Below are 18568 nucleotides of genomic sequence, written 5' to 3'. Positions count from 1 at the left end.
TGGAGAGGTTCTCCTGCCGCTGGATCCTTCTGACTGGAAGCTTTAATTTGGTGAGTAAAAATCTAATTTAACAGATTTAAACAGCTGTGCAGTAAATTGAAACAAACTGGGGATAAAATGCTTAAAAGTAACAAGAATGCAAGTTTTTTTTTTTACAAACTAGAAGGAAAGAAATGTGGTGATTAATTTATGCTTCAAATAATTTTTGTAGTGTTTTCAGAAGAGAATATGCTGAAAGAAGCTGCGATGAATATCGTTGTAAATTAGAGCCTTTAATGATACTTTTTAACTGATTTTCTCTTGAGCAACTAATAAAATTTAAGTAACAAGAACTAGGTGCAGGACACTGCAAAAAATACAAATCATACCAAGTATTTTTACTCTCGTTTGTAGTGGAAACAGTTTAATAGACTTGAATTAAGACAAAACCAACTTACAAGTGACTTTTCAGCAATATATAAAGAGCTTGTTATAAGTCAGTAATTCCTTAATTTTGGTGAAAAGGTTCTAGTTTTACTACAGATTATTTCACTTTTAACATGTGAAACATATTTTGTTATAAGTGAAATAATCTGCCAGTGGAACTAATAATTTTTAACCAATATTTAAGAATTATTGACTTAAAACAAGCGCCTATCTTTCTGAAAAGATGTTTCTAATTTAGTTTTGTTTTATTTAAAGTGTACCAAGACATTTGCACTAGAAACTAGACAAATTGATTGGTAAGGTTTTGTGTTTTTGCAGTGTAGTTCATTATTATTAATGCTTCTCTGTGGAATAATGAAGGAAATCCAACTTCAAATTATTTAACTTCACTACAAATTCAGCTGATTAATATACAGAAATAATTTACTTGTACTTTTGACTTTTACTTGAGTAATTTTATTATGAAGTATTTCTACTCCTACATGAGTAAAATTTCTGGATTTTCTACCTGCTGAATGAAAAACAAACATATTTTAACCAGAAATTCACCAGACACACACCTGCAGTTTTTGTTAAAGTTTCATAAGTTGTTTACTGGAAAAAACTGATTTAGAAAAATTTTCTTTTCCCTGTTTTTATTTTTTGTTATTGATATGAATTATTGTCATTTTGGTCCTTAAAATACCAAAATTTTCACTTAACTTTATATTTTGGTCTCTCTAATAATGCAGTTTTTAAATATTAAATGATTGATAACTTGATCAGTTACTCAGAACTTGAGTAAACTTTTCACCAAACACTTTTTCACTCTTACTTGAGCCATTTCTTGGATGGCTACTTTTTACTTTTACTTGAGTAAAAATACATTGTTGAAGTAGTGCTGCTCTTACTTGAGTACTTTTTTGTGTCCTCTGCTGGCAGTCAAAAATAACTGGTTGGATACAAATACTGATTTTGTGAATTTGTGAGCACAAATCATGAGTAGTTGTTTAAAACTTAGCATTTTGTGGTATCTATACTTGAAAAGTTGATTAATATTAAGCGCCGGGATTAACATTACAGTCTTTAGCCAGTAATTAACCAGTTTAAATTAACTTTACCAAATCTGAGCTCAAATGTCTGGCTAGAATAATGTCAGACGTTTTCGCACGGCTACAAAAACTGTGTGGTTTCTCTGTATTCTGGAAACATTTATTCAGGTATTGGTAGGGAAGTAAAAATATCTTTGTAAAATTTGATTTACACTATAAATTCAAACAAAATTTATAAGTAAAACCCAAAACTACAAAGATCAGAATTGGTAGACGCTGTAGGTTGAAAGAAGTTGCTAAAAAAGTCTAGTTTGAATCTAGTAATGCTCTTTGAAACTTCCTCTGAGGCTCATTGTTTGTATTTTCTCATTATTTCCCATCTAGCTGGTTCTCTGCCAACTTGAGACTCAGAGCAACTTCACCTTCATGAACTCATCATCACCTCAACCCCACAGAGACCAAGAGGAGCGTCTCCACATAAACTCAGCTGGTTTTCATTTACTCCAGGCTGAAAGAACCAGGAAGAGAGGAATGTAGAAAGGTGGGGATCAGGCTTTAACTGTTAGTGTAACGCTGGACACTTGACCGATTGCTGCATCCTCAGTGTACAAAGAAGCAGTATTGCAGATTCTTCCTCCAACCATTTGTTAGACTTATTTCTTAATTAAAATCCATTCCCTTTTGGTTTAAAAAGTAATATCTTTGTAATCTTTTTTGCAGCCCCATCATGCATCTCTGTTCTTTCTCCTTTTTCTTTTTCCCTGCTTGTCTAAAGAAAGTCTGGGTCCTACCTTTCACCATCTCCCACCACTGTGCTCGTGTTTCGTACAGGTCTTGGAGGGTCTGCCACTCGTGGTACCGCTCCCGGTACTGGCCGACCAGAACCTGGTCCTCCAGCAGGGAGCGGTTGAGTTTCCACAGACCTCTCCCGGTCGTCGCACCTGAAGGAAGTGAAAGCGTGCAGGACAGAAGGAGGTGATCAAAAAAGAAAGCCGGTGACAATCTAGCATCAGTTAGGGCGCAATCCCTGATGAAGAAATAATCAATACGAGAGGCCATAGAGCCGTCACCACTGACCCAGGTGTGGCCCTCCTCTCCAGGATGCATAGTTCTAAAACAGTCCACTAGTTTAAAATCCCTAACGATTCTCTGTAATAAAAGTGATGTTTTGTCTACCTTAAAATCCTGTCTATTTCTTTTCCTATCTTTTCTAGATAAAATGCAATTAAAATCCCCCCCAATTATTAAAGGTTTTGTTCCCAGCATGTGGGGCTGCAGTTCCTCTAAAAAGTCATACCTGTCGTGTTTGTCATTAAAGCCATAAATATTTAAGAGGTTAAAATCCTGTCCGTTAAAAGTCAGATTTGCTAAAAGTGCTCGTCCCTCTCTCACCACGGTGCTCCCCTTCACCAAGATGTGCGGGTTGTTTATTAAAATGGCCACGCCGTCATTTTTATTTCCATTGGAGCCGCTCCATATAGACGGCCGTGGCCACAAGTCCTGCCACCGGGTGTAGTTCTTTAAAAACGGGAGTGAACATTCTTGTAGTAAAAACACATCTGACTGTACGGAGCTTAAAAAGGATAAAACACTCCGGGCTCTAACTCACGACTTCACACTTCTAACATTGATGGTTGAGAAGGTGAGAGTCATGAGTATGATGGCTAAAATCAAGTACGACATTTTAAAGGATTAAAAACAAGATAATACTAATTTAAACCCATGTTAAAAAACGGGCAGTCGTTAAAACAAGGCGGGTTCAGAGACTGTCCTGTGAATAGAGCTCTTCCTTCCCACATGGTGGTGCAGGTCGGGTTGGATCTCCATTCCCCCTTCGGACTCTCGGTGTCGGCCGTCTTTCTAAAGCCGTTACCTTGTTTGGGTCCTCCGGGGTTGATTGGTGAGCAAAGTCTAGGAACGAGACCTCATTGGATGAGCCAGCGAGGAAGGCTCTGGATTCTTCTCCGAAAGAACCGAAGAGTTCCTCCAGCCTTCCTCTCTTCCCTACCTTGGGGGTAAGGTCGGGAGGTGACTCAGATGCCGGCCTCTTAGCCAGCTGGGCGTCGGGGAGGGGGGCATCATCGCTGCTGTCAGTCTGTTCTTCCTCAGAGTCCGAGCTAGCTCAATGAGTAAATTGGCAGAGCAAAAACTTACGTCATATCCCTTATTGAAAGGCAGGGTAAAGATACAATTCAGGTCATCTGGCCGAAACTTCAGCACCTGTTGAATCAGCTTCCTGGAAAAGTCCAATCTCGTTACTTCCTTCCCCTCCCCGCGTCCCGCCCTCTCCTCTCCTCCAATCAGAGGACCTGGCGGGAGATTTGAATTTTCCGACCCAGCTGCGTCCACTTGCTCATTTACCGTTTCTGTTAGCGTCTCTTTTCCTTTTTTCAGTTTAGTTGCAAACGATTTTGGACAGTCTCTGAACAAATGATCCTGTCCACCACACAAATTACATTTCCGCCCGTTCGTACATTCATCAAAAGTGTGTCCCACTTCTCGACATTTACCGCAGAATACTTTTTCACAAGTTTCGGCCAGATGACCATGCTCGCCGCACTTCCTGCACAGTTTGGGTTGGCCTTGATAGTGAATGTAGCCTCTGTTCTCCCCCAGGACCATCATTGAGGGGAGATGCTTCAGGCCCTGGAAGCCTTGGGGGTCTTCCCATTGCTTAATGGGGACCCGCCAAGCACAGTTCCAGATGCCGTCCACATCCCGCACCTTCATAGCCTGGCCTCTCACAGTGCAGTATCTACCCAGCCACATACAGATGTCTTCAGCACTGACAGTCTCATTGAACATCCTGACAATCACCGTTTTCAGGGAGTTGTCAGTCAGTTTCTCGACGTCAAATACTGAAAACTGGGTCTTAGCATTTTCAAACCATGTCCAAAATTCCTTAAGAAGTGCGGCAGAGCAAAAACTTACATCATATCCCTTATTGAAAGGCAGGGTAAGGATACAATTCAGGTCATCTGGCCGAAACTTCAGCACCTGTTGAATCAGCTTCCTGGAAAAGTCCAATCTCGTTATTCTATTTTCTTCTTCTTTTTCCTTAAATAAAAATCGAACACTGTGGTTCCTCCGCATGCCGGCATGGCTAGCCGCCATGGTGGAGGCACCACCAGTTAAAGGTTTAAAACCTTTACTAAAACCAATTGTAACGGATACACTATTTAAAATAAATTAAGAGTTTTCTAAATTAAGTATGAGAGATTGTTTATGGATGTTTGTCTGTTTTGATTAGTATTTTTGTTTGGGTTTTTTTTTTGTTTGATTTAATGGTATTTACACTTTGTAATGTTTTGGGGGTTTTTTTGTTGTACCTCTTGGGCTGCCGTAATTAATGAGGGCGGGCCCTTTAAAGCTGGTAGTATCTCATGCCAATCAACGACTTGAACTGTCAGGCTGGGTAGCATGAAGAAATCAAGTGTTCCCCAGTGAAAGCAGCGAGGTACGTTTTGTTTTGTTGATTGTATTGTAAGTTTATGTTTGTATTTTAATATTTGTATATGTTTTAGTTTTCACGGTGACTGTGGTGACTGTGGTGACGAATCACCCGAAGAAAAAATAAATAAAAACGCTAAATTCACCCGTCGAGACTTGCTGAAGAAATTCAACTGCTGGGGAGCTGCTACAGTGAAAACTCGAGGCTTCCGTGTGTCGCCTTTTCATTTGACGGTGAGACGTTTGGATCGGACATCGGCCGAGGTTTGGCGCTGCGTCGGAGTCAACGCCACCATGAGGAGCTGTCTTCGTGGAGGATCCAAGTTAGCATCAGAAACTGAATCTGACAGATGACCAATGGTGCGGTGAGAAATTGACTGATCAAACAACGCGGAAATAACTTGGACATGACGTCACCTGAATATGTATGAAATTAAATGAGTTCAAGGACTATGTTTGGTCAAATTATATGCCAAATTACTTACAAGGTATGTAATTAAAAAAAAAAAAAGGGAAAATATTAGAATGGTGTTTTGTAACTAAATGTTAAGTTTTGTGGGTTTAATTTCACTGTAAGGTTTTCGAGGTAAGATGTCACTGCCACATGAAAAAGGACTTTCTGCTGAAGATGTGTGCACTGAAGAAAAGCCAACAGGACAAGAGTTGGTTTCAGGTCCTCGCACAAGAAAGTTAACTGAAAAGGGAGAGCAGTACAGAGAAGCAGAGTCTACAAAACAGATAAAAGCATTTCTTAAATCTTATGCATCCTGGAAACAAATCGCCAGAGAAGCCAGGAAGAAATTAAAGGGTTTTTGCTCTCAGGAAAATCTGGATGAAATAAATCAGCAGATCCAAAACAGTCTTGATAAAGTGAAACAGAATTATGAGTTTCTTCAACGTAATTCTTTAAATACTCCAGATATTGTGCAGAAACTAGATGCCTGTGCTATACTAACAAATGAGATTTATGATCTTGTGTGTAAGCGTTTAGAAGGGGGTATTGTTGAAGGAAAATTTTAATCAAGAAGTTGAAAAGGAAAGGGTGCGAGAAGTCTTAAATGGAGACGAATATCAGTCTGTTTTTGGAGAAAGCTCTACTGAATGTTCTTCATCTACATGTGGTTCATCAATTACCAGCTCCAAAGTTTCTCAAGGGCGTGTAATGGCAGAAGCTGATCTTGCAGCTAAAAAGGTACAAGTTAAATCCATGTTGGAGATTGAAGCTCAACATGCGAGAGTCAGTAAGCTTGAATGTGACTGGAAGTGTCATGAGTCCCAGATTATGGCAGAAATGAAGCAGAAGGAAGCTGAAGTGCTACAGCAGCTTGATGAGGAGAAGAGCAAGTTAAAGGTAATGCAAACAGATATGGAAGTTAAAATGGCGGCAGCTCGGCTTGATGTTTATAGCAGACTTGAAGATGGGGTAGAAGGGGAAAATCTTGATTTTAAGCCTGAGGTTAAATCAGTGCAAATTTTAAAACGTCCAAGAAAGTCAGCTGCAAGGGCTGCATCAATTCTACCACCTCAAGCTCTGAGATTCCTGCAGTAAACTTGGCTGAAGCCTTAACGAGCTCATTGAGTTTAAGTCGCCTTCCTGTTCCTGAACCTGCCATATTCTCAGGTGACCCTTTGAAATTTGTGGACTTTAAGATATCATTTACAACTTTAATTGATTCAAAATCCATCTCTGTTGGAGAAAAAATGTTGTATTTGAAAAGTTATCTCTCTGGAGAAGCCCGAAAGGCTGTGGAAGGTTTCTTTTACAGAAGCTCTGAGGACGCATATGAGGGTGCTTGGTCAGTTGTACAGGACAGATATGGAAACCCATTTGTAATTCAGAAAGCATTTAGAGATAAACTTATGTCATGGCCAAAGATTGCACCAAATGATCCATTGTCTCTCAGAGATTTTGCTGACTTTTTGAAAAGTTGTGAAGAGGCTATGCCTCAAGTAAAAGGACTGTCCATCTTAAATGATTGTGAAGAAAATCATAAGATGTTGAAGAAATTACCAGACTGGGTTGTACGTAAATGGAGTAGAGTTGTTGTTGAAGTGCTTGATGCGTGTGGAGAATATCCATCTTTTGAATGTTTTTCTAGATTTATACAAAAGGAAGCACGTATAACATGTAATCCTATTGCTTCTCCATTTTTGTTAAAGTCTAAAACTTCTTCAAATGATCTTTCCAGGAAAGCTAAGGCTTTTAATACCAGTACGGAGTTCAAGAAACAAGAAACTGGTCATGTTCTGAAATCTAAACTGCCTTGCTTGGTTTGTACAGACATTTCACACAGTGTTGCTAAATGTCCCAAATTTGCAGTTAAATCAATGGAAGACAAAAGATCATTTATATATCAGAACCATCTTTGTTTTGGATGTTTAAGGAAAGGCCATTTATTGAAAGATTGTAAAACGCGGCATGTTTGTGGAGAGTGTAGACGACATCATCCTACTTGTTTACACAAGGACAGAGTGAGATGTCAGGATGTTGGTCAGCAGTGTTCAATCCCTCCAGAAGAAACACCTCAGGTTTCTCACAGTGTTTTATCTCATGCACTCACCCGAAACATTTCTGCCACATCAAGTATTATTCCAGTTTTTCTGTCCTCTGTGAAGGATCCTGGGAAAGAAATACTTACTTATGCACTCCTTGATACTCAGAGTGACTCCTCCTTTGTTTTAGAAGATCTTGTGAAAAACTTGACTGTTGAAACCAAACCAGTACAGCTAAAACTTAGTACCATGGTTTCTGTTGATACACCTGTTTCTAGTCAAAATGTGTATGACTTGCAAGTTCGGAGTTTTTTCTCTGATAATTACATACGGTTGCCGCAAGCATACACGCGTGACTTCATTCCTGTTGATACATCTTGCATACCAAGTAGAAGTACAGCATTACAGTGGCCTCACCTTAAACATCTGGCTGGCAAAATGCCTGCTTTACAAGACTGTGAAGTAGGTTTACTCATTGGTTTTGACTGTCCTTCTGCTTTGGCTCCCTTGGAAGTTGTTGTTGGTGGGGAAAATGAACCTTTTGCTCAGAGGACTACTCTCGGTTGGAGTATTATCGGGGCAGCCAATCCACATTTAGATCGGCAAGGCAACCAAAGATTTGTACATAGAGTGATGGTGAAAGAAATGCCCGCTCCATTGGCTTCTGATGTTTTAAGAGTTTTGGAGTTGGATTTCAATGAAAAGGGTCCAGAAGGAAAATGTGTTTCCCAAGATGACATTCGGTTTATACAACTTCTGAGTGAAAATATTACACAGAAAGACGATGGACATTTGGAGATGCCCCTTCCATTTAAAACACCCTGCCTTCCTGTGTTGCCAAATAATAAGAGGCTGGCTATTGTTCGTTTACAACATCTAAAGAGGAAGTTAAAAAGAAATGATCAGTTCAACAATCATTATAAAACATTTATGGAGTCAATCATTAGCTGTGGTGATGCTGAACTAGCTCCTGAAACAAACATCAATAATGGTTGTGTGTGGTACTTACCTCATCATGGGGTGTATCATTCAAAGAAACCAGATAAGTTAAGAGTAGTGTTTTTTTTTCTTTCGAAAGATTTTTATTGTTACTGTAAACATTAAAAAATTACATTATTGCAGTTATACAGAAATTTTTCAGGAACTTACAAAATCATTAGTTCAGACTAAAAGAAGCTAAGAACAAGAATATAAAATACAAAATCTCTGTGGGTTAAAAGTTGAGCAGGACCGGGGTGACTCCTTCCAAAGTCCGGGGCCGTCCCGTCCTTCCAGACAGCGCTTGGTGCTCAGAGGGGAAACCTGCCCTGAAGCTCCTTCCCTCCTGCCTCACCCGGAGAGCCAGGCCGCCGCTGCTTGGACCTCTGCTCGTGGAGCGCCGGCTCCTTCGTCCACGGAGGCGCAGGCGATTCTTCTTGGTGGCTGTGTCCTTGGCGCGCCACCTGCAGCCCTTGATGTTGCTCTTCTTGCTGCCGCCATCCGGATCACAGCCACGGGGGGCATCTGCCTGCGCCTGCTCACCAGCAAGTTTCTGGAGGTCCAAATGGCGTCTTTGATGGTGGCGAGGGTGAGCCACATCTCAGCAAAGTCCTTTTTCTTTATTTTCAGCTGGCTCACCCCGTACAGCACTAGCTGTGGTTCGAGGACCTCCCTTGCTGGCAAGTGTGGGAATTGCAAGGAGCCGGCTTTCGCCCACAGGTCCACAGCAGCGCTGCACTCCCACAGCAGGTGCCTCACCGACTCCGGCGCGCCACAACCAGGTCGGGGGCAGATGGCCGTTGCAGACATGCCGCGGGAGTGCATAACGGCTCTGACCGGCAGGATCCCATGAGCCACCATCCATGACAGGTCCTGGAGTCTGTTTGGAAGGACGGGATGGCTCACGTTGCGCCAAACGGTGGAGGCGTCTCCGTACAGGAGGCCGCGCACTGGAGTCACTGGTTCCCGGTCCTGCACAACAGAAATAATAAAACGATGATTAGTTAAAATCTTGCTCTCTTCACCTTCTAGTTTAAAACGTTCTAAAAATTTCCGTATAAAAGCATATGCAGGAGGGAGGTTAAAAGCTACTGGAGTTCTAAAATCACTTTTTATCATTTTTAATTTTCTAAGATAGGACCCGCACCAGAATCTGGTCATCGTGTTTGTTTTGTTATTGCTGGAAAGGTTCATGGCTTGTTTCAGGTGAGTACTTGTATAGTGGCTGCCTAAAAACAAGTAGAGGTCTGGGACTCCTTTTCCTCCTTTTTCTTTGGGTTTGTACATTATTTCTCTTTTTATCCTTTCCCATTTAGAGTTCCATATGAAATAAAAAATGGCTCGTTGTAGTTCTAAAAGCACTCTCCTAGGAGGAATAAAAACAGCACTGGTGAGTAAAAACACTGGTAAAATCACAGCTTTAACTATTAAAATCTTTCCTTCTATCGTAAGGTTCCTCATCCCCCAGAATCCCAGTCGCTGTTTTACTCTTCTTGTTATTTCAGTCCAGTTTGTCTTTCCTTCTCCATGTTTGTCAAATTTTACTCCCAGTATTTTTTGTTCTTCTTCCGTTACTTGAAACTGACATCCTAATTTTTCATTCTCTTTCCATGGTCCATAAAATTGTGCTTTTGTTTTTTCTTTGTTTAATTTTGACCCTGATGCTTTCCCGAACCAATCAGTTAATTGAAAAATCCTATCTATTGATAAAAGATCTGTACATAAAATGTTAAAATCATCCATGTATAAAAGACATTTCGCTTCCTGCCCTCCACTCCCCGGTATCGTTACACCTAAAATCTGTGGGTCCCTTCTCAAGATCTGCGCCAGCGGCTCGACGCAGGCCACATAGAGAAGGGCGGATAACGGACAACCCTGACGGACACCGCAGTTCACTTTCACTGCTTTTGTCAGAAACCCGTTAACCATAAATCTGCTGGAGATGTCTCGGTACAGCAGTCCCACCCACGCTACGAACCTCCCAGGAAAACCCATTTTTTGCAGTACCTGGAAGAGGTACTGGTGCGAGACCCGATCAAACGCTTTCTCGAAATCTAGATTTAGGACTATCAGCCGAATGTTTCTGTCTCTCGCAAAACAGATGGTGTCTCGGATCAGTACCAGGCTGTCCGTGATCCTCCTTCCCGGGACGGCGCAGGCTTGATCCGGGTGGATTAGATCCCCCAACACTCGACGCATCCTGGCTGCTAAAAGTCTACTAAAAATCTTACAATCAACGTTTAAAAGGGTAATCGGTCTCCAGTTTTTAAGATCTGTTTTGTCTTTGTCTTTATATAAAAGTGTAACTATTCCTGTTCTAAAACTATCGGGGAGTGTGTCTTGTTTGCTAAAATCAGTAAAAACAGTAAGTAAATCCGATGCTAAAATGTCCCAGAATGTTAAATAAAATTCTACAGGGAGTCCGTCTGAGCCTGGAGATTTTCCTCTTTTAAAACTTTTCAAAGACTGTAAAAGCTCCAAAAGAGTAAAATCCTGCTCTAAAAAACTACTGTCTTCTATACTTTTCTCAAGGAAATTCAAAATTTCTTTTATATTTTCTTCTTTGACCATTTTTTCTGAGTATAAGTCACTATAGTATTTTTCAATTACTTTTTTCTTTTCTTCTATGTTAGAAGCAATGTTTCCATTTTCTGACTTTAAATCAGAAATAAAACTTGGATTGTTTATAATTTTCTTAAAAAAGTATCTATTACATTTTTCTCCTTCTTCTATTTCTCTTTCTCTGCTTCTTAAAATCACTCCCTTACTCTTTATTTCTGCTAAAATGTTCATTTCTTTTTTTACTTCTCTTATTTCTTTATTAAAATCCATTCCCTGTTGGTTTAAAAAGTAGTATCTTTGTAGTCTTTTCTGCAGCCCCATCATGCATCTCTGTTCTTTTCTCTTTTTATTTTTCCCTGCTTGTCGAAAGAAAGTCTGGGTCCTACCTTTCACCATCTCCCACCACTGTGCTCGTGTTTCGTACAGGTCTTGGAGGGTCTGCCACTCGTGGTACCGCTCCCGGTACTGGCCGACCAGAACCTGGTCCTCCAGCAGGGAGCGGTTGAGTTTCCACAGACCTCTCCCAGTCATCGCACCTGAAGGAAGTGAAAGCGTGCAGGACAGAAGGAGGTGATCAGAAAAGAAAGCCGGTGACAATCTAGCATCAGTTAGGGCGCAATCCCTGATGAAGAAATAATCAATACGAGAGGCCATAGAGCCGTCACCACTGAACCAGGTGTAGCCCTCCTCTCCAGGATGCATAGTTCTAAAACAGTCTACTAGTTTAAAATCCCTAACGATTCTTTGTAATAAAAGTGATGTTTTGTCTACCTTAAAATCCTGTCTATTTCTTTTCCTATCTTTTCTAGATAAAATGCAATTAAAATCCCCCCCAATTATTAAAGGTTTTGTTCCCAGCATGTGGGGCTGCAGTTCCTCTAAAAAGTCATACCTGTCGTGTTTGTCATTAAAGCCATAAATATTTAAGAGGTTAAAATCCTGTCCGTTAAAAGTCAGATTTGCTAAAAGTGCTCGTCCCTCTCTCACCACGGTGCTCCCCTTCACCAAGATGTGCGGGTTGTTTATTAAAATGGCCACGCCGTCATTTTTATTTCCATTGGAGCCGCTCCATATAGACGGCCGTGGCCACAAGTCCTGCCACCGGGTGTAATTCTTTAAAAAACGGGAGTGAACATTCTTGTAGTAAAAACACATCTGACTGTACGGAGCTTAAAAAGGATAAAACACTCTGGGCTCTAACTCGCGACTTCACACTTCTAACATTGATGGTTGAGAAGGTGAGAGTCATGAGTATAATGGCTAAAATTAAGTACGACATTTTAAAGGATTAAAACAAGATAAGACTAAGTTCAAACCATGTTAAAAAACGGGCGGTCGTTAAAACAAGGCGGGTTCAGAGACTGTCCTGTGAACAGAGCTCTTCCTTCCCACATGGTGGTGCAGGTCGGGCTGGAGCTCCATTCCCCCTTCGGACTCTCGGTGTCGGCCGTCTTTCTAAAGCCGTTACCTTGTTTGGGTCCTCCGGGGTTGATTGGTGAGCAAAATCTAGGAACGAGACCTCATTGGATGAGCCAGCGAGGAAGGCTCTGGATTCCTCTCCGAAAGAACCGAAGAGTTCCTCGAGCCTTCCTCTCTTCCCTACCTTGGGGGTAAGGTCGGGAGGTGACTCAGATGCCGGCCTCTTAGCCAGCTGGGCGTCGGGGAGGGGGGCATCATCGCTGCTGTCAGTCTGTTCTTCCTCAGAGTCCGAGCTAGCTCCGCCTTCGGTTAGCATCTCCCCCCCCTCACTGGATGTTTCGGTCTGGGGGGGGGCTTCCTTCCCCTCCCCGCTTCCCGCCCTCTCCTCCTCTCCTCCAATCAGAGGACCTGGCGGGAGATTTGAATTTTCCGACCCAGCTGCTTCCACTCGCTCATTAACCGTTTCCGTTAACGTCTCTTTTCCTCTTTTCAATTTATTTGCAAACGATTTTGGACAGTCTCTGAACAAATGATCCTGTCCACCACACAAATTACATTTCCGCCCGTTCGTACATTCATCAAAAGTGTGTCCCACTTCTCGGCATTTACCGCAGAAAACTTTTTCACAAGTTTCGGCCAGATGACCATGCTCGCCGCACTTCCGACACAGTTTGGGTTGGCCTTGATAGTGAATGTAGCCTCTGTTCTCCCCCAGGACTATCATTGAGGGGAGATGCTTCAGGCCCTGGAAGCCTTGGGGGTCTTCCCATTGTTTAATGGGGACCCGCCAAGCACAGTTCCAGATGCCGTCCACATCCCGCACCTTCATAGCCTGGCCTCTCACAGTGCAGTATCTACCCAGCCATATACAGATGTCTTCAGCACTGACAGTCTCATTGAACATCCTGACAATCACCGTTTTCAGGGAGTTGTCAGTCAGTTTCTCGACGTCAAACGCTGAAAACTGGGTCTTAGCATTTTCAAACCGTGTCCAAAAATCCTTAAGAAGTGCGGCAGAGCAAAAACTTACGTCATATCCCTTGTTGAAAGGCAGGGTAAGGATACAATTCAGGTCATCTGGCCGAAACTTCAACACCTGTTGGATTAGTTTTCTGGAAAAGTCCAATCTTGTTACTCTATTTTCTTCTTCTCTTTCCTTAAATAAAAATCGAACACTGTGGTGCCTCCGCATGCCGGCATGGCTAGCCGCCATGGTGGAGGCACCACCAGTTAAAGGTTTAAAACCTTTACTAAAACCAATAAATAGTTAAAAAACACCAATAAATACAAATAAAAGGTAAAAGATATTTTCCACTACTTAGTGGTCAATATCTCACCTGGGGACTAAATTTACTGAACCTCTAAATCAGTGGCAACAGCCAAGTCACAAAGACTACCGCTATCACCACCCAATGGAGGGGACCGCTGTCTTAGCCAAAAGGCCGAGAAGCGTAAGTTAAGAGTAGTGTTTGACTGCTCAGCTAAATTTCGTGGTTCCTCTTTGAATGACACTTTGTTGACTGGTCCAGATTTGATTAACTCTTTAATTGGAATCCTTCTGCGTTTCAGAAAAGAAGCTGTTGCTATTATTTGTGACATTGAAAGGATGTTTTCACAGTTTTATGTTTCATCAAAGCATCGTTGTTACCTCAGGTTTCTATGGTGGGAGCAAGGAGATTTGGAGAGCGAGCCTAAAGAATTTCAGATGAAAGTCCACCTTTTTGGTGCTGCCTCCTCTCCAGGCTGTGCTAATTTTGGTCTGAAATATTTGGCACAACAGCAGAGATCAAAGTTTCCAGCTGCAGCAGCATTTGTGGAGAATATTTTTTATGTTGATGATGGGTTAATAAGTGTCCCTACAACTAATGATGCCACCACACTAATAACTGAAGCGCAGAAACTGTGCAAAGAAGGTGGTTTGAGACTCCACAAATTTAATTCCAATAGGTCTGAAGTTCTAGATTGTGTGAATCCATCTGAGAGAGCCACAAGTGTGGTTTCTGCTGATTTCAAGCCTGATTTAACACATGCTGAACATACTCTAGGTATGCGATGGCATGTCAAAGGTGACTGTTTGGGCTTTCACATTGATCTGAGGGACAAACCTGATACACGCCGTGGTATTTTGTCAGTAATAGCATCTCTATATGATCCGCTGGGATTTATTTCACCATTCATTATGAATGGGAAATGTATTTTACAAGATCTGTGCCACAGAAGTATTGGATGGGATGACCCAACGCCTGAAGACTTACTTGTACGGTGGGAGAAGTGGAAGTTTAGCCTTCAGGATGTGAAAGGGTTAATGATACAAAGATGTTATCATCCCCAAGGATTTGGAAAAATTGTTAAAACAGAACTACATCACTTCTCAGATGCTAGCAGCCTAGCATATGGTGCATGCTCTTACCTCAGATTTGAGAATGACAAAGGTGAAATTCATTGTGTTTTAATCATGGCTAAAGCCAGAGTTGCTCCTTTGAAAATTACAACCATTCCTCGTCTCGAGCTTACAGCTGCAGTGGTTGCTACTAGGTTGAGCGTTCTGTTAAAATCAGAACTTGATATGTAGATAGACACAGAGTTTTTCTGGACAGATTCACAAGTAGTGTTGTCATATATTAATAATGAAGCACGACGGTTTCATGTATTTGTGGCAAATCGGGTCCAGATAATTAGAGCGAACACAAATCCAAATCAATGGAATCATGTTGACACAACTGAAAATCCAGCAGATCATGCATCAAGAGGGTTATGTACCTCTGAGATTTTAACTACAAATTGGCTAACCGGTCCTAAGTTTTTGTGGAAAGTGACTTGTAAACTGAATGTACACAGACAAGCATGTTTTTAAACAATCTGCATGGTTTAAGGGAAATTTTTAAATAATGCATGATTTTTTGGTAACAGTTCATGCATTATTGGTGGGAGTGTAACGGATACACTATTTAAAATAAATTAAGAGTTTTCTAAATTAAGTATGAGAGATTGTTTATGGATGTTTGTCTGTTTTGATTAGTATTTTTGTTTGGGTTTTTTTTTTGTTTGATTTAATGGTATTTACACTTTGTAATGTTTTGGGTTTTTTTTTTTTGTTGTACCTCTTGGGCTGCCGTAATTAATGAGGGCGGGCCCTTTAAAAGCTGGTAGTATCTCATGCCAATCAACGACTTGAACTGTCAGGCTGGGTAGCATGAAGAAATCAAGTGTTCCCCAGTGAAAGCAGCGATGTACGTTTTGTTTTGTTGATTGTATTGTAAGTTTATGTTTGTATTTTAATATTTGTACATGTTTTAGTTTTCACGGTGACTGTGGTGACTGTGGTGACGAATCACCCGAAGAAAAAATAAATAAAAACGCTAAATTCACCCATCGAGACTGGCTGAAGAAATTCAACTGCTGGGGAGCTGCTACACCAATAAATAGTTAAGAAACACCAATAAATACAAATAAAAGGTAAAAGATATTTTCCACTACTTAGTGGTCAATATCTCAACCGGGGACAAAATTTACTGAACCTCTAAATCAGTGGTAACAGCCAAGTCACAAAGACTACCGCTATCACCACCCAAAGGAGGGGACCGCTGTCTTAGCCAAAAGGCCGAGAAGGTGTAAAAACACAACAAAGCTACATAAACATAGTTGCGGCCCCTGGCCTCTTCAGGCTGTGGAGGCTCTTTGTTTTTTTTCTATTATGCAGGATCAGCTGTGCGGGCACAGCTTTCTGATTGGCTGCCTAGAGGCTGCAGGAGAGCAGCCACCCCATTGGATCAGCAAAGCCAATCAGACGTTGATGAGACCCACCTGCACCGTATAAAAGACGTCTGAGTTCATTCCTCCAGGGGGGGCAGCTAGCAGGAAGAGGTTAATAAAAACTTCACTTTAACACACGCAATACCAGAGAAAGGTCATTTAACATTTCTACCTTTGGAGTCCAGAGACGGGTCGACTGACCTGAAGGATTTTAGCTAGCAGGCGCTTTTGTTCTGTAAATAAGGCCATTACCCTGGTAATTACCCTGGTAATTACCCTGGTAATGGCCTCAACGCATCTCACAGTTGCACAATTGTTCCTTAGACTTAGACTGACTTTATTGTCATTTTGCATGCACAGGGTGTATACAGAACGAAATTTCGCTGCATACGGCTCAGGACAATGTTTGAGGTTCCAATGTTGTGAGGTTACTCCAGAATAAAATAAAATACAGTATAAAATATGAATATAAATCTAAATATAAAATATAAAGTGCAGGACTGACAGTAAAATAGAAGTTATTTAGCTCTGTACATGTGCAAGGTATAAAGTGGAGAGCAGATTTTGAGTGCAGTCCAGTTAAGAGTTCAGCAGTCTGATGGCAAGTGGGAAAAAGCTGTTTCGGAACCAGGTGGACCTGCACCGGATGCTGCGGAACCTCTTTCCAGAGGGCAGCAGGGAGAACAGTCCATGGTGGGGGTGTGAGGGGTCACTGACGATGTTTCGGCCTCAGGACACGCATCCTGCATCGATGGTTGACCTGACACTTCGCCCTTTTGCCTGAGCTGGGTGTGGAAGGTTGTTGCCGAAGCAGTTTCTCCTTGTGTGCCTTCTTCTCACTCACATGAGAGTTACCCAACTCTTTTGCAAGCTCAACCAGGAAGTCCACCCGTCTCTCCTGCACCCCAATGCATGCCTGATAAAGCGCATGTGCATTCAGTGCTGCCATGTCAATCATGTTTGCCAGGTTTGCTGACCAGCTGTCACATAGTGATGGAACCTTGGTCACCCCCCGCAAGATTATGACTGAAATAAATGCCATTAGTTCTTGTGAACTAAATAGGTGAAGCAGTCACCTATTTATCCTCCACAGCACAAAAGGCTGCATGCAAATTTGCATGTGCAAAGTCTCCCAGATTTCTTTTGCTTACACTTTTTGCATGATTTTTTTGAGGTGAATCAACACAATTAATTTGGTTAGTTTATTTCTAAACTGTCATTTTAAACCCACTTAGCTTTATTTAAAAGAAAAACATTACTAATTTCTTTTAGAAAAACCTTTGCATATTTCTTGAAACAGATTGTATGTTTTGCAAACTCTATGTACATTTGGCAAAATGACCTGGATAATGCAGCACAACATCATGGATCAGCTGCAAAAGGTCACATCTCTCCAAAAACACTTCATGTATGCTTCAAAACTAGACTGAAGAGCATTACCTACAGGAGAGTCTACTGTAGAGCTGCCTCCATCATAGATCGCACCCACCCCCAACATGGACTATTCACACTCCTACCTTCTGGCCTGACGGTCAACGGCCACATTTACAATTGAAGAAGGGATGCTAATTTGAGCCATCAGAGTCGTCAGTTTGGACTCAGGGTCTTTTGACCCTCTTTCGGGACGTCAGGTCGAAAACCCTGGTAATACCAACTTTCAACAAGATTTATAAATCAATAGTTTTAGTTTTTATCTTTTACTTTTCATGTTGTTTACATCGATTTATTATAAATTTTCTTTCCCACTGTCTTTTTCCACAATACAAAAGAAAATAAATGTTTGACTAACAAGCAAAATTAACTTCAAAATGTATAGATATTGAAAAAAGTTCTATATTGAAACTTCCTCTGAGGCTCATTGTTTGTATTTTCTCATTATTTCCCATCTAGCTGGTTCTCTGCCAACTTGAGACTCAGAGCAACTTCACCTTCATGAACTCATCATCACCTCAACCCCACAGAGACCAAGAGGAGCGTCTCCACATAAACTCAGCTGGTTTTCATTTACTCCAGGCTGAAAGAACCAGGAAGAGAGGAATGTAGAAAGGTGGGGATCAGGCTTTAACTGTTAGTGTAACGCTGGACACTTGACCGATTGCTGCATCCTCAGTGTACAAAGAAGCAGTATTGCAGATTCTTCCTCCAACCATTTGTTAGACTTATTTCTTAATTAAAATCCATTCCCTTTTGGTTTAAAAAGTAATATCTTTGTAATCTTTTTTGCAGCCCCATCATGCATCTCTGTTCTTTCTCCTTTTTCTTTTTCCCTGCTTGTCTAAAGAAAGTCTGGGTCCTACCTTTCACCATCTCCCACCACTGTGCTCGTGTTTCGTACAGGTCTTGGAGGGTCTGCCACTCGTGGTACCGCTCCCGGTACTGGCCGACCAGAACCTGGTCCTCCAGCAGGGAGCGGTTGAGTTTCCACAGACCTCTCCCGGTCGTCGCACCTGAAGGAA

The 18568-nt window shown here is 41.5% G+C and overlaps 2 protein-coding genes and 1 long non-coding RNA gene across 3 annotated transcripts in view; 1 reads left to right on the top strand and 2 right to left on the bottom strand.

Annotated features, from left to right (window-relative positions):
• Positions 1 to 8618: 8618 nt before the first annotated feature.
• LOC116727226 (uncharacterized) lies at positions 8619 to 13572 on the bottom strand. Its single transcript, XM_032574510.1, has 3 exons — positions 13534 to 13572; positions 12544 to 13359; positions 8619 to 9350 (listed from the first exon to the last, which is right to left on the bottom strand). The coding sequence occupies exons 1-3, from the start codon at positions 13570 to 13572 to the stop codon at positions 8730 to 8732; spliced, it is 1476 nt and encodes a 491-aa protein (XP_032430401.1). The 3' UTR covers positions 8619 to 8729.
• On the top strand, positions 10281 to 11718 carry LOC116727606 (uncharacterized). Its single transcript, XR_004340828.1, has 3 exons — positions 10281 to 10394; positions 10480 to 10626; positions 11367 to 11718. It is a non-coding gene; the product is annotated as an uncharacterized LOC116727606 (long non-coding RNA).
• A 4706-nt stretch (positions 13573 to 18278) lies between the features above and the next one.
• Positions 18279 to 18568, bottom strand: part of LOC116727220 (uncharacterized) — a 2239-nt gene continuing 1949 nt past the window's right edge. The window contains exon 3 of the mRNA XM_032574497.1: positions 18279 to 18559. Within this exon, the coding sequence (XP_032430388.1) occupies positions 18279 to 18559 (281 nt within the window). The remainder of the gene's footprint in view (positions 18560 to 18568) is intronic.

This window comes from Xiphophorus hellerii, chromosome 10 (assembly GCF_003331165.1).
Source record: "Xiphophorus hellerii strain 12219 chromosome 10, Xiphophorus_hellerii-4.1, whole genome shotgun sequence".
NCBI classification, from domain to species: domain Eukaryota; kingdom Metazoa; phylum Chordata; class Actinopteri; order Cyprinodontiformes; family Poeciliidae; genus Xiphophorus; species Xiphophorus hellerii.
Note: the sequence above shows the minus strand (reverse complement) of the source record. Positions and strands in the feature narration are given on the sequence as shown.

What these genes read in the sequence shown, in the direction of transcription:
- LOC116727226 (XM_032574510.1), bottom strand. Translation starts at nt 13,572, where the DNA reads ATGGCGGCTAGCCATGCCGGCATGCGGAGGCACCACAGT. An exon ending in GCATGCGGAGGCACCACAGT is followed by an intron (nt 13,360 to 13,533) that starts GTTCGATTTTTA and finishes GCACTTCTTAAG; the next exon opens with GATTTTTGGACACGGTTTGA. An exon ending in CTCCCGACCTTACCCCCAAG is followed by an intron (nt 9,351 to 12,543) that starts GTAGGGAAGAGA and finishes TCTGTTGTGCAG; the next exon opens with GACCGGGAACCAGTGACTCC.